The 13,467-nt window shown below is 38.2% G+C and overlaps 1 protein-coding gene across 1 annotated transcript in view; it reads left to right on the top strand.

Annotated features, from left to right (window-relative positions):
- Window positions 1-13,467, top strand: part of DNAH14 (dynein axonemal heavy chain 14) — a 202,746-nt gene that overhangs the window by 129,194 nt on the left and 60,085 nt on the right. Inside the window, exons 54-59 of the mRNA XM_074316462.1 lie at window positions 1,614-1,811; window positions 4,526-4,687; window positions 6,799-6,990; window positions 8,906-9,087; window positions 11,485-11,593; window positions 12,120-12,245. Of these exons, the coding sequence (XP_074172563.1) occupies window positions 1,614-1,811; window positions 4,526-4,687; window positions 6,799-6,990; window positions 8,906-9,087; window positions 11,485-11,593; window positions 12,120-12,245 (969 nt within the window). The remainder of the gene's footprint in view (window positions 1-1,613; window positions 1,812-4,525; window positions 4,688-6,798; window positions 6,991-8,905; window positions 9,088-11,484; window positions 11,594-12,119; window positions 12,246-13,467) is intronic.

Raw genomic sequence — 13,467 nt, 5'->3', positions numbered from 1 at the left:
TGGTCTCCCTCTCCCAAGAACACATAACTCTAGTCATGAGGACATCAGGAAAATCTCACCCGAGGGACATTCTACAAAATGCCTTTGAAACAGTGAAGGTCATCAAAAACAAGGAAAGTCTGTCACAGGCAGGAGAAGCCCATGGACATATGACTCCTAAATGTAAGGTCGTTTGCTGGATGGGATCTTAGAACAGAAAAAAAGGACATTAGGTGAAAAGTAAGGAAACACGAATGAAGAATGGACTTCAGTATCAGTATTCTTTTATCAATGGTAACAAATGTATCCTGGTAATAATAGATGTTAATAATAGGGAAACTGATGTGGGGTACATGAAAATCCTCTTTATCTTGGCAATTTTATTGTAAATTGAAAACTTAAAATAAAAAGAAATGTTTATGTTCTTTAAATGGGCAAAGAGTTGAATAGATATTTAATCAAAGAAGATTCATGAATGGCTCATATGCCCTTGAAAAGACACTCACCATCATTAATTATTAGGAAACTGCAAATTAAAACCACATTGAGATACCACCCATTGAATTACCACTACACACCCACTCAAAAGGCTGTCATTAAAAAGATGGTCAGTAGCAAGTGTTGACACAGATATAGATAAATGGGAACTTGCATGCGTTGGTGATGGAAACATAAAATAGTACAACTACTTTGGAAAATGGTTTGGCCATTTCTTATATAAAGTTTACCAGATTTACCCTATAACTGAGTGATTCCATTCCTATGTATGCAAATGTTCATAACAGCACTATTACAATAGTCAAGAAGAGGAAACAATCCAAATGTCCATCAGTGGGTGACTGGATAAACAAAATGTGTATCCACATAATAGAAGACTATTTGGCAATAAAAAGGAACGAACTACTGATACGCACTACAACATGAAAGAGCCTCAAAACCATCATGCTAAGTGAGAAGTCACATGCAAAAGACTGATTCCATTTATGGAAATGTCCCCCAAAAAGGCAAATCTATAGAGATAGCATGTTAATGGTTGCCTGGGGGTTGGAATGAGGACTGACTGCAAACAGGCTTGAGAAATCTTTGGGGGGGGGGGCAATGGACTGTTCTAAAAATGGGTGGTGATGATGGTTGCATAACTCTGTAAATTTACTAAAAATCATTGAATTGTACACTTCAAACAGCTGTGGTTTGTAAATAATATCTCAATAAAGCTGTTTAAAAAGGTGATACTTTGTCATCATTACCAAGAGCACTTATTAAGTGTTTGTTGCCCAAAATAAATAAGGAAAGACCTATCTAAATTCTTATAAATGAAGAATCAAATATTGGCAGTGACATAATGATTATGTATAAGCCTATCTGCCATTTTTCCAGATTACCTTTCCAGTGACGTTATACATTTTAAGAGGCTATGAAGACAAAACTGAGTATACATCTTATTGAATGTGTATGAGTACCTTACAAAATTTTGATAAAATAATGATGTTTAATATATCTCACAAAAAGGTTATGAAAATAGTCGGAGGTATTTTTACTGTCTAAATTTCTAGCACATCTAAACAGAAAACTATATATTGAGAGACTTCCAGAACATACATAGGAATCATGTGTTGGATTTTTTTCTCCCAAAGATTGGAATAGATGGATGTGGAAAAGAAACATGTGCAACGTTGGCCTGTTATGTGACAGAATACAAAGCACACCAAGTGCCTAAATTGCACAATTATGCCCACGTGAAATTCAGAGAAGACTTTAAAAAGGTGTTTCTTCAAGCAGGGTTAGAAGGGCACCCCACTGTTTTAATAGTTGCTAATTTAAACCCAGATCAGGTAAGTACTTTTTGTCTTTATTACGTGCTCAAATTTAATATTTAAATAGCCCCCCAAATTTAATATTTGAAAAGAAAATATTTATAGTCCTATTAACCTACCCTGTCAATTCTTTTCACTATTCTCTGTCTTTATCCAGTTATAGCCCATAGAGTTGATATATTTGTAATCATGATGTAGATAGTTTTGCACAAGTATCATAACAAAAACATTTTCTACATCTTTATAATTTTCATTTTAATTGACCAGTCAGAAGTAATTCACTTGGGTAGATGTAGTCATCCATCTTATATCCAAACTGGTTTTGTAATCTGTGTTTTAAAAAAAAGCAAAATAAAACACTGTCATCTATATCCACTGTAATCTGACCCTGTCATCTACAGGGCACTCGCACAGAAGGGAAGGCTGCTGTTTCTCCCCTTTCTCCTTCTGCTAATTTTCCCATCAAGTTTAGGACTCTCCTTGCAGGATATACTTCATTTATTTATATACAAGCAAAAAAATGTTAATCACTCAACTTTTTAAAAATTTGTTATTTTGCATAAGTTATACCCTTCCATGGCCAAAAAAATAATTAGATTCCATGTATTTCTTTGTGGCAAAATTTCAAGGGAACATTGTTTATTACCTTTGATCCAGATGTGTATAGTTAATAGTATTGTGCAAACTCTCATCTTGTTTTTTCTCCTAATTCTGGGCCTCTCTAGAGTTGTGTTTTCTTTCATGTCATATTTTGAGAGTAAATCCAAGTGCCACGTCGTATCTGCTGTACTCCATAATAGCCATTTTTTTCTGGTTTAACTATATAGTCTTCCCTTCCGAAATTTCAACAGCCTTCTGTATTGATCAAGTTGAGGTTTCTGCGGAGACTTCCATTCTGGATTTCAGAAGCTGTGCTTGTTTCTCCCATGCCAGGAGCCTATTGTTCAGAAACAATTTTTCAGAAAACCACTATCAGAACAAAGCTGAGATGAGCATGGCTCCTCTACCCCCACGTTACTCAGGACTTCAAGGTCGTAGGATCTCCTTTCCTCATTTCCCAGGTTTCTTCTGGCCACATCATTGCTTTCCATGTGAATCAAAAAAATGGTGTTAGGACTTTGTAAAAGGAACATGTGTTAAGTGGAGCACAGGGTGCCAGATGGTGAGTCACGGTTCAACAACAAACCACAAGACAAATTGAAATAGAGAAGTTTGTTACTCACAGGCGCTGGAGGAAGTACACACAGCACCTCGAGGGGCCACACAGGGAAGTGAAGGCAGGTGTGGGCAGAGAGAGAGGGGCAGGACCTGGGACACGTGCCTGTATTAGGGCTCGAGGGTAGGATTGTTTAGGGTTTCTGGGCTGGGGTCAGAGCAGGGTTTTTATCTAAGGAGCATATAAGACATCCAGTGCTGGGAGGCACAGGAGACTTGATCACAGGCCTGTTGGGAAGTCATGTCAGGAACTTATGTTGGCTTGTGACTCTGCAGGCTGCTATCCAGGGCATGTGCTGGCATGAGGGGGCTGGTGTCATTTTAAGGTTCTGTAGGCACTTGGCCAAGCAAAATGGATGTGGAAGCAGCAGGACCTTAGTTAGACTCTTGATACGTAGGTAATGATCGGTGTGTTTAGGAAGCTTTGGTGGCTCTCCATCATGTCTTAGGTGAGACAGGAAAACAGCCAGCCCCATGTCCCCTCTGTTGGCCTCTGGCCATCCTTACCTGGGCTGCCCCAGCAGCCCTCTGCCCATCCTTACCTGGGCTGACATACCAGGAACCTGTGAATGTCTGAGGAGTATCCTGGGGAGTCATTCATGCTGAGGATGCTTGTCTTTTTTAAAGAAAGTTTGGATTGTTCTCAAAATCGAAAGGTTCATACTTTTTATAACTTCTCTAGTTGAGTTTTTTTTCACTGCTCTTTCTCCTGTTACTTTTTCCATTTGATCTGGAACCCCTTATAGAGATGAACTTGGTTAAATTAAAATAATCTTTCAACCATGTTATTTCTAGGTTGTGTAGTATTCAAACAAAAAAGTAGATGCACTGAGGTCTTGTCTAAACTGCTTGAGCCTAAGTCCCTGCTCAGGTCCCTCTTGTGTCCACCTCCCCACACTTCTTGTCCCAGTGCATCACGCCGCTGTTTGGCACACTGTCCATACCGAACATATGTTTCTCTAATGTGTGAATCCATGAATGGACGAATGAAGCTTATTTGACTAAAAAAACAGGGATTTTTTTATTTTGTTGTAACAATTTTATGAAAAATATTGTTTTACCAAGTGCTGAATGATTAATGTGGCTGATAATTAGTATTAGATTGGTCATATTCAGTCATTTGGCATTAAAGTACAGTAAGTGTAATATCTTGACGATGTACTGTGTGTTAGGTACTGTACTGTGTCACAGGAGTTCTCTCATTAACCCGTGCAGCAACCTTATGGCATGCGAACTATTATCATACTCATTTACAAGAGGATACTCAAATCGGGAGGGATAAATAAATCCCCATTGTTGACTTTTATGCAAATTTCTACTGGCATGTAGGCTCCCAAAAAGAAAATTTCAGATATCACCAACTTGTATATTCAAAAAAAGATATTTTTGATGAGTTCGAAAAAATAAATTTTGCCTCGATTCTCCTTAACCACTATTGCTTTCTCAATTTGGTGTGTTTAAAGTAGAATATATGAATAATTTACTCATTTCTGATTAAAATATGTGCTTTATCAAAGGAGGCATTTTTGGAAGATTTGAACAGCATTCTCAATTTGGGGCGAATACCTGACGTGTTTGAAAATGAGGAGCTGGACTCTATTGCACTAAGGATTAGATCCCTTGCAGAACAGTCTGGTTATATTGACGACAGACAAGCGTTACTTTCATTCTTCCAAAAGGTACTTCTTTTTTGGATTGGCCTTATCAGATTGTCATGTTAAGTTAAAAGTAGACTACGTTGATAATTCTGTATATACTTTTCAAGTTGGGTCATTTCTTTAGTTCTTTAAATGAGTTTTTAAAGCTAAAATAATGACTGCCATCCCCACACACAGACACACAATACTCTTAGGCAGGCCAAAGATTAACAAACACCCTGGCCTCGCTGTCAATGGCTACAACAAATAATAAAAGCTGGAGGCAATGACTAGAGATATAAGATCCCAAGACAATTTCTTACACTGAGATTTCTTCCTAGCCAATGAGGTTTTCATTTCAGTCATGTTGCAAAGGCAAGACATGAGAATTCCTTTATCCCTTTGAATAGCCCTAAAATTGGCCAGGTGGTGATGGATACAGAGAGAAATCGGTCAGAAAAACTAGGTCATACTCAGAGTAAACTCAGCAGTGGGTAGCTGTGAAAGGACCAGTCTGATGAGAGATACAGATGAGACCAATGACCTCGGCTTTCTACAGTGTCTTTAAGGCATGCTTGACTGACCAGTGGCCTAGGGAACAGGTAGATATGATTGCCCAAACCAAGGTGTTCATTGGGGAAGTACCACAGATACTTAGTTCTGGGGCCAGTTTCTGCCTCTCATGGAGTCATTTAATAATTGAACTGGGCCACCTTCCATTCCTCAATAGATACTTTGTGATCTGGCACAAGAAGAAGATGTGAGAAATTCCAGAAATGAAACCCATGATTGAGAGAGAGCACTGTCATATGAACGGATGCTTGGATTGAGTTATAGATTTAAGTGCCATGGGAGAAAGGATAGCAGTTACCCTCATCACTGTGGCACTCCAGTGCCTTGTTACTAAGTTAGTTTATCCAATAGATTGTAAGTGATGAAGAAGAACAAAGAAATTCTGATTTGTAGTGTGGAGAACAGTGTACTTCAAGAAATAAAAAAATTAAGATAAACCAAGAATCCCAGTTAGAGGTAGATAGGTAGGTAGGTAGGTAGGTAGGTAGGTAGGTAGGTTGATGGATCTTCCAAAACTGATTTGAAGTGTCTTACAGTAATAACAAATAGCGAAGACACACTTTAAAGTGTTAACAGTGGACATCTTCGAGTAGGAGTTGGGGATAGGTAAAGCAAAGAGAGGTACTTTCATTTTTAATGTAAACATTTCTGTATTGTATGAATTTTGCATTAAGCAGTTTAATTTGCTTTTACAAAGTTTTTGAAGACAAAAAGGAGGGGAAAATCTTACACTTTAGCCTTCCTTCAGCTTTACTGTGCTTATTTGGCAAAATAAGTTTGCTTGGTACTCAAAGATATTATCACTTTGTACGAGTTGAACTCTTTGAGTGAAAAAGAACATTGACTCCCCGAGTTTGCTTTCAGTAATGTGGTTTTCTTATAAAGCAACATACGGAAATGAGGAAGGAATCTATGCCCCACGGACAGTTCTAAGAACAGCAGCAGCAGCACAGCTTATGGAGGGGAAAGTCTCCTGAGGGGAAAGGATACAGGCAAACTTCATAGAAACTAACACTTTGCCTGTGACCTGCAAAAGTGTATAGGAGCTAATATTGCTTAGCTGTAATCCTTCAGCTGTAGTTTATTATTATCTCCCTGGTGCTCTACCCGTACCTAACATTGGTTTCTGTTTCTCTCTGTCTTTCAGCTTTAATTCATCTGACCAGTTCTCACTTTGGGTTTCTGTGGGTCTTAAATGCACATCACCCTACAGAAAAGAGTTAATAATCAGACCCATCTCCATCTGATATAAGGTCCCCTACTGAACAGAACTCATAAGAGCTGGTTTGTACCAGGATGTTCTGGAGTCCAGTGTCTCCTCTATATTGTCCATCTGGCTGGAGCCACAAGGTTGGGGTCACGTAGAGCAGAACCTGGCTGCTTTCCTCAGAAGAGCTCTGGGGGACTTGTAGGTTCCCTTGCAAGGGCTCTGGTTACGGCAGGCACTCGATGTGCAATTTATCCATCTCTAGTCTACTCACTAACGAAAGAACTAAAACAAGTTTTAAATGGAATTTTCAATATAATATTTTTTTCAAAGCAGTTGATTATTTTTTAACAGCATTTTCATTAATTTTCAGAGAATATGTAAAAATCTTCATATTCTTATGATAATGAATCCTACAGGAGCTAACTTTCGCCAATACTGTAGAGTATATTCTTCTATGATTAGCGCTTGCACAATTGATTGGTATGAGAAGTGGCCAGAAGAGGCTCTCCTTATTGTAGCCAACTCTTTCTTAAGAGAAAAGGTGGATTTAGAGAACAGAGAGGTAAATATCACTTCTTTTTTAAAATACTTTTTTGTTTATTTTTCAATTACAGTTGGCATATTCATTTCAGGTGTACAACAAAGTGATTAGACACTTATAATTTACGAGGTGATCCCCCAATAAATCTAGTAGCCATCGGACACCATACATAGTTATTGCAATATAAGTGACTATTCCTTATGCTGTGCTCTGCATCCCCATGACACTGTGTAACAATAAATTTGTGCTTCTTAACCCCTTCCCCCTTTTTACCCACCCTGCCAATTGGCAACCATCAAAATTCTCTCTGTATCTATGAGTTTGTTTCTGTTTTATTTGTTTACTTTGTTCTTTAGGTTCCACATGTAAGGAAAATCACATTGCATCTCTCTCTCTCTGTCTGACATACTCCGCTCAGCACAATACCCTCCAGGCCCATCCACGCTGCTGCAGATGATAAGAACCTATTCCCTTCCATGGCCGAGCAATATTTCATTATATATATGCACCACATTCTCTTTATCTGGTCATCCATTGACGGACACCCAGGCTGCCTCCACATCGTAGCCACTGTAAACAATGCTGCAATGAACATATGGATGCACATGTCCCCTCAACGTAGCATTTTGGGTTTCTTTGGGTAAATACCCAGAAAGGGGATTACTGAGTCCTTCTTTGTCTCTGTTGTGTGTGCCCTCCTGTTGTGGTTGAATCTTGGTTGCTGTTGGCAAGTCAATGGGAGGGATTGATCCTTGGGCTGAGGACTGGCTGTGACTACTGTCTTGTGCAGGGGCTGACCCTATAGAGCAGGATTCGCTTTAGCAGGGCTGTGGTGCCTACCCAGTCTGCCCGTTGGGTGTGTCGTCCTTGGAGGCAGCTGGGTGATGTTCCAGCTTGGTCTGAAGATGGCCTCCTGAGAGAGGCCCCAGTGCAGGTCGAGTTTAGCCGCAGCCTGTGCCCTGCCCAGGGCCACCTGGCATGAGCCACAAAGCAATACACAGATGGCTGCCGCTATTCTGTCCCCGTGGAAAACCCATTTTGCATACCAGATCCTATGGTAAGAATGCTACAACCTTCTGTGCATTCCTTGTACATTTCTCTGGCTGGGCTGCAACAGCAAAACTACAGAGAAATGAGAGCACAAGCCACACACGAAATGAGCTCAGGGTTTATGAGCCACAAGTAAGAAAGAATCTTTTCTAGAGTGATTCAACTGAAGATCCCAAGGGGTGTTGACAAAAGAAGTTGTAAATGCATAGAGGCTTGAAACTCAGTGTGGGACCTAGAAAGGGGCGTGCAGCCTTACTTGTCCACATGTTCAAGGAAAGCAAAGGGCAAGAAGGTTAGAGATAGGGTGGAACCAGGAAGAAAATGCAGCTGGGTCAAGGGTGACCAGGTGATTGGCTAGGCACGGTGGACTGGAGATGGGTAACCAGGACCAGGTAATGAATGTCTAAGTCAGTATTTTCTCCAAAGCTAAGCAAAGGGGACACTCTTTCTACTCTAGTTTTGCCCACCTGTATATCTTTTGAGCCCTTACATTTTTGCGGCTTTATTTTACTCAAGGAAATTGATTATCTTGCTTTTGATCACCTACTTTAAGAAAGAAAGATGGGAGATAAAGAAGGCACCATAAACTTTGGCCATTAACAATAGAGCCCTAAATCTTTAGTTGGCTGTAGCAGAAATGAGGGTTCAGCCTAGAAGAAGGAGTCTGGCGTGTCATTAATTATTAGCCATATTGTTGCCTCTTCCACCCTAAGTCCACCCCAGCTATTAAAAATTATATATTCTTGGTCCCATTCATCCCGGGCCTTTTTCTGCATCCCCACATCTCAAAATGACAAACTATTTCAAGTTATTCACATTCAATTTAACCTTTTAAATGTATATTTGGATTGCTTTCCCTTAATTCTTAAAAATTACTGTTTTTCAGAACTTAAAAGAAAAGCTTGTTCCAACATGCGTTCAAATCCACAAAAGTGTAAAAAACTTGAGCACAGAATACTTTCAAAAAACTAGAAGGCATTATTATGTCACTCCCAGTAGCTACTTGCGATTCCTGGACACATTTGCGCATATTTTGAGGTCACAAGAGAAGGAAATGCAAACAAAGAGGTAAGACTTTGAGACCAAGTCAAATATAGATATATATATATTTTTTACATTGGTGCTTTTATTTGTAAAAACAGACACAAACTCAAAAGAGGGAAACCACATCTGCCTTTTCCTTTTCCATGGAGGAAAAGGCAAAAGCTGTAAAAGACTTTAAAACGCTGTTTAAATGGATGAGTAATTAAATTGACTTGTATTTCAGGAAGATCACTCTGGTATTAAAATTAGAATGGGGAATAAATTGGAGAGAAACAAGAATAAAAAGATCTGAGTTATTGTAGTAATCTATATGAGAACTTTTGAGAACCTAACATTCTTTGTTAGATTAAAGAATAAAATACTGAAAGTATCGATGTAATTGACAATTTAAAGGGCATGAGTGACAATATACTTTTAGATTTTGAAAGCCCAAGAAGTAGGAATCATATCTTCTACTTTTAAAAAAAAGCTCCACAGTGCTTATTCCCTCTCTCGGTAGAATTAGAGCTAAAATTTTGTTCACTAACAGATTTGCAGTTTTCTGACTTTAAAATACTTATTTGTATTGATTTTATTCCATACAAACTGTGTTTTTTCCATTTTTTATTCTCGTGAATAGTAAATGGAAAAATTTTAACTTTATCTCATAACTTCTTTTATTTAAAAAAAAATCCTTTTTAGTTTAAAATAATTAGACTCACAGAAGTTGCAAAAATAGTACAGTTATTCATTTTCTTCCAATGGTTACATTTGACATAACTAGGACATTATTAGAACCAGGAAATTAGCGTTGGTACAGAGTGTGTATATAGTTATATGCCATTTTATCATATGTGTAGATTCGCGTAACCACAACAGCAAACAGGATACAGAACGATTCCATCGCCTTAGAAATCTCCTTTGTTCTGCCCCTTTATAGTCAACACCCTCTGGCCTGCACCTGCCGTTCCAAATCCCTTGCGACCACCAATTTGTTCTCCATCTCTACAGGTTTATGCCTGACAATGAGGGAATGAGATGGACTTCACTCAGCATAATGCCTTTGAAATCCATTCAAGCTATTGCATGCATCAATAGTTAGTTCCTTTTATTGCTGAGTAGTATTCCATGGTATGGATGTCCCATTGTTTGTGTAACCATTCATCCAAGGAAGGAATTTGGGCTGTTTCCAACCTAGAGTGGTTACGAATGGAGCTGCTATAAACATTTGGGTACAGGTTCTGTGTGGATGTAAAATTTCATTTCTCCAGGATAAATGCCAGGAGTGTGATTGTTAGGTCACCTGGTAAGTGTATGTTGAGTTTTTAAAGAAAATCCCAAATTCTTATTTATAGTTGCTGTACCATTTTACATTCCCACCAGTGTATGAGGGATCCAGATTTTCTGTGTCCTTGCGAGCATTTGGTATTGTTACTATTTTTTATTATAACTATTCTAATAAGTGCATAATTATGTAGCACTGGAGTCTTACTGTGTCCTTTTCTATTGGCTAGTGGTATGGAACATCTTCCCAGGTACTTATTTGCCACCCACATGTCCTATTCAGTTTGATGTCTCTTCATATCTTTTGTACATTTTCTAAATGGGTTATTCAATTTTTTTCATTCTTGAGTTCTGGAAGTTCTTTATATATTTTAAGTTTGAATCCTTTGTCAGATATGTGGATTACAAATATTTTAGTCCATTTGGTAGCTTGTCTTTTCATTCTCTTAACCATGGTCTTTCACAGAGAAAAGGGTTCGAATTTTGATGAAGTCCAATGTATCAATTCTTTTTTAAGGATTGTGCTTCTTTTGTCATGTCTGAGAACTCCTCACCAAACCCTAGACCCTCCAGATTTTCTCCTGTTTTCTTCTAAAAGCATTACAGTTTTACCTTTTACCCTTAATATTTGTGTTTGAGTTTATTTGTGTATAAGGTGTGAGGTTTAGGTCAAGGTTCATTTTATGTAACCAATTTCTCCATCACCGTTTGTTGAAAAAAACTTTCCTTCCTCTATTGCTTTTGTACCTTTGTCAAAAATCAGTTGATGGTACTTGTGTGGGTTTATTTCTGGGTTTTCTATTCTGTTCCATTGACCTACATGTCTGCCCCTCTGCCAATGCCACGTAATCTTGATTACTGTCACTGTATAATCAGTCTTACAATCAGGCAGAGTGATTCCACCCATTTTATTATTCTTTTTCAAAATTATTTTAATTATCCTAGTTTGTTTGCCTTTTCATATTAATTTTAGAATAAGTTTGACTCTCTCTACAAAAGAAACTGACTGCGACTTTTTATTGAATGAAACCTGTGTATCAACTGGGGGAGAATTGACATCTTTACCATGTTGTCTTCCCACCCATGAACACAGTATATCTTGCTTTGCTAATACTTTGTTACATCTTGTACCTGTTAATACATTTCATTTTCCTTCAGGAGTCATTTTTATATGGGTCTCTCCAAGATCCTGGAAGCCACCACTCTAGTCACAGATACGCAGAAGGAGCTCTTGATTCTTGGCCCTCAGATAGAACAAAAAGCAAAGGTACATTTCACTTGAAATCTCTTTTTAAAGATTTTACAGTTTAATATAAAAAGTGTTGGAAAGCAAAGGCTCTGGTACTTGACAAATGTGAGTTAGAATTCTTGCTTTGTTACCATGCAGCTGTGTAATCTCTCTCAGTCTCAGTTTTCTTATCTGTAAAACGAGGAAAGCAACAACAATAATAGCAAAATATTAACATAATTCTCTTTTAATAAATAAATGTGACAATAGGTATATAACTAATTGTAAAAGCTCACAGAAAAATGCCATAGTTATTAGTTAAATCCATCTGGACTGTTCTGTGGTAACTTGCAAGCTGCCAAGTATTCTAAACATCATTACATGTCACCATTCTTTATGTGTATTGTATGAAATGATATTTATTATAGCTATCCTTATTTGTCTATTGCACAAATATACTTCAAGCTGATTTTGATCAATTTTATAATGATGAAATGAGCTATTTGAAATTCTCTTTAAAAAAGATATCATGCCTCTTAATAAGGAGATGCGTTTGGTTCATTAGGAAGAAGAAATCTTAATGGAAAAACTACAAAAAGATTCTCAAGTAGTTGAGAAAGTTCAGATGCTTGTTAAACAGGATGAAGAAATTATGACAGAAGAAATAAGAATTGTGGAAAACTATGCTCAGGTATAACTAAACTAGTATAATCAGTAAAAATCCTTTGGACATTTGCAAAATTATTCCCTAGTCCTCAAATTGAAAAGGTCGGATTGACTGCTCTTCACTTTGGCTGCTTTTACTATTTATCTCAACAAATATTTATTGAGTACCTACTACATGTAAGACACTATTAAATGAAATCAGGGAGTACAAAGATGTAGGGTCCTTGTCCTTGAGAAAACTGTGATCCTAGGAAGAGACAGATAAGTCAGTTCTCTGGTTAGTACAATGAACAGAAACTCATTCACGCCGTATCAGAATCCATGTGGTCTCCCAGAGGAGCTTCTGCGGGAAACGAAGCAGCTCTAGCGACCGTCTCTTTGGTGTGTCACTTCTACTGACTAATTCTCTCTTTTTAAACTGGCCAATTCCCCTCCATACTTCTCCAGTCAGAATCTCAGCAGGAACCAGTCTGGAGGAGCAGACAACCAAATGTTCAATCCTGGTATGATCAGTAGCCACCCCTGCTCAGAGGAGGTGGAGTGGACTTTCATTTGTCTTCCATATGCAAAGGTCTTTAATTAAGCAACTCCATCAATTAAAGTGTGTGTGTGTGCGTGCACGTGTCTATACCCCCAAAACGTGTGTATTTATTTTATAAATGTATAGATGAGCTACTATCATTAGCTGATATCCCAAAGCACAGTAAATACTCAGGGCAAAGTTTATTATGAACAATAGCAGATGGGAGTACATATTTCCAATAGTCCTTTAGGTAATTTCAAAATATTTGTTTGGCTTCTTGTCAGACCTGATTAGATCTGTATTGCTTTTACCTTATAACATAGCTGAAGAGGAGTTCATGCCGGGATAAGAGAAGTATCAGCCTGCCTTTTTCTCATTGTTGAACTTGTACTTCCATTATGAACATGATCTTTAATCCAAAGTTTTTTTCAGAAACATTTTTAAGCCACCTGTCCATGTTTTAAGGGCTAATTTACTTCAAGCTAGGTAACATGATAGGTAAATCTCCTTACGTGGACCCGAGTGAACTGCACGACTTTGTAACTTGCTGAGCATCGGGGAAGTGGGGAGGCCACCACGGCCAACCCTTCCAACTTGTGGAACTTCCCTCTTCCCTCAAGACGTCACATGAGTTTCACTGTGAGTGATCTATCACCTCTGCTAGGTCAACCACACGAAGGGGCCACTTTTCAACAATACATTAAATATGAGAACAGCTTAGCTT

Source organism: Rhinolophus sinicus, linkage group LG12 (genome assembly GCF_036562045.2).
Source record: "Rhinolophus sinicus isolate RSC01 linkage group LG12, ASM3656204v1, whole genome shotgun sequence".
NCBI classification, from domain to species: domain Eukaryota; kingdom Metazoa; phylum Chordata; class Mammalia; order Chiroptera; family Rhinolophidae; genus Rhinolophus; species Rhinolophus sinicus.
The sequence above is the reverse complement of the archived record's forward strand: the minus strand, read 5'-3'. Positions and strand labels throughout refer to the sequence as shown.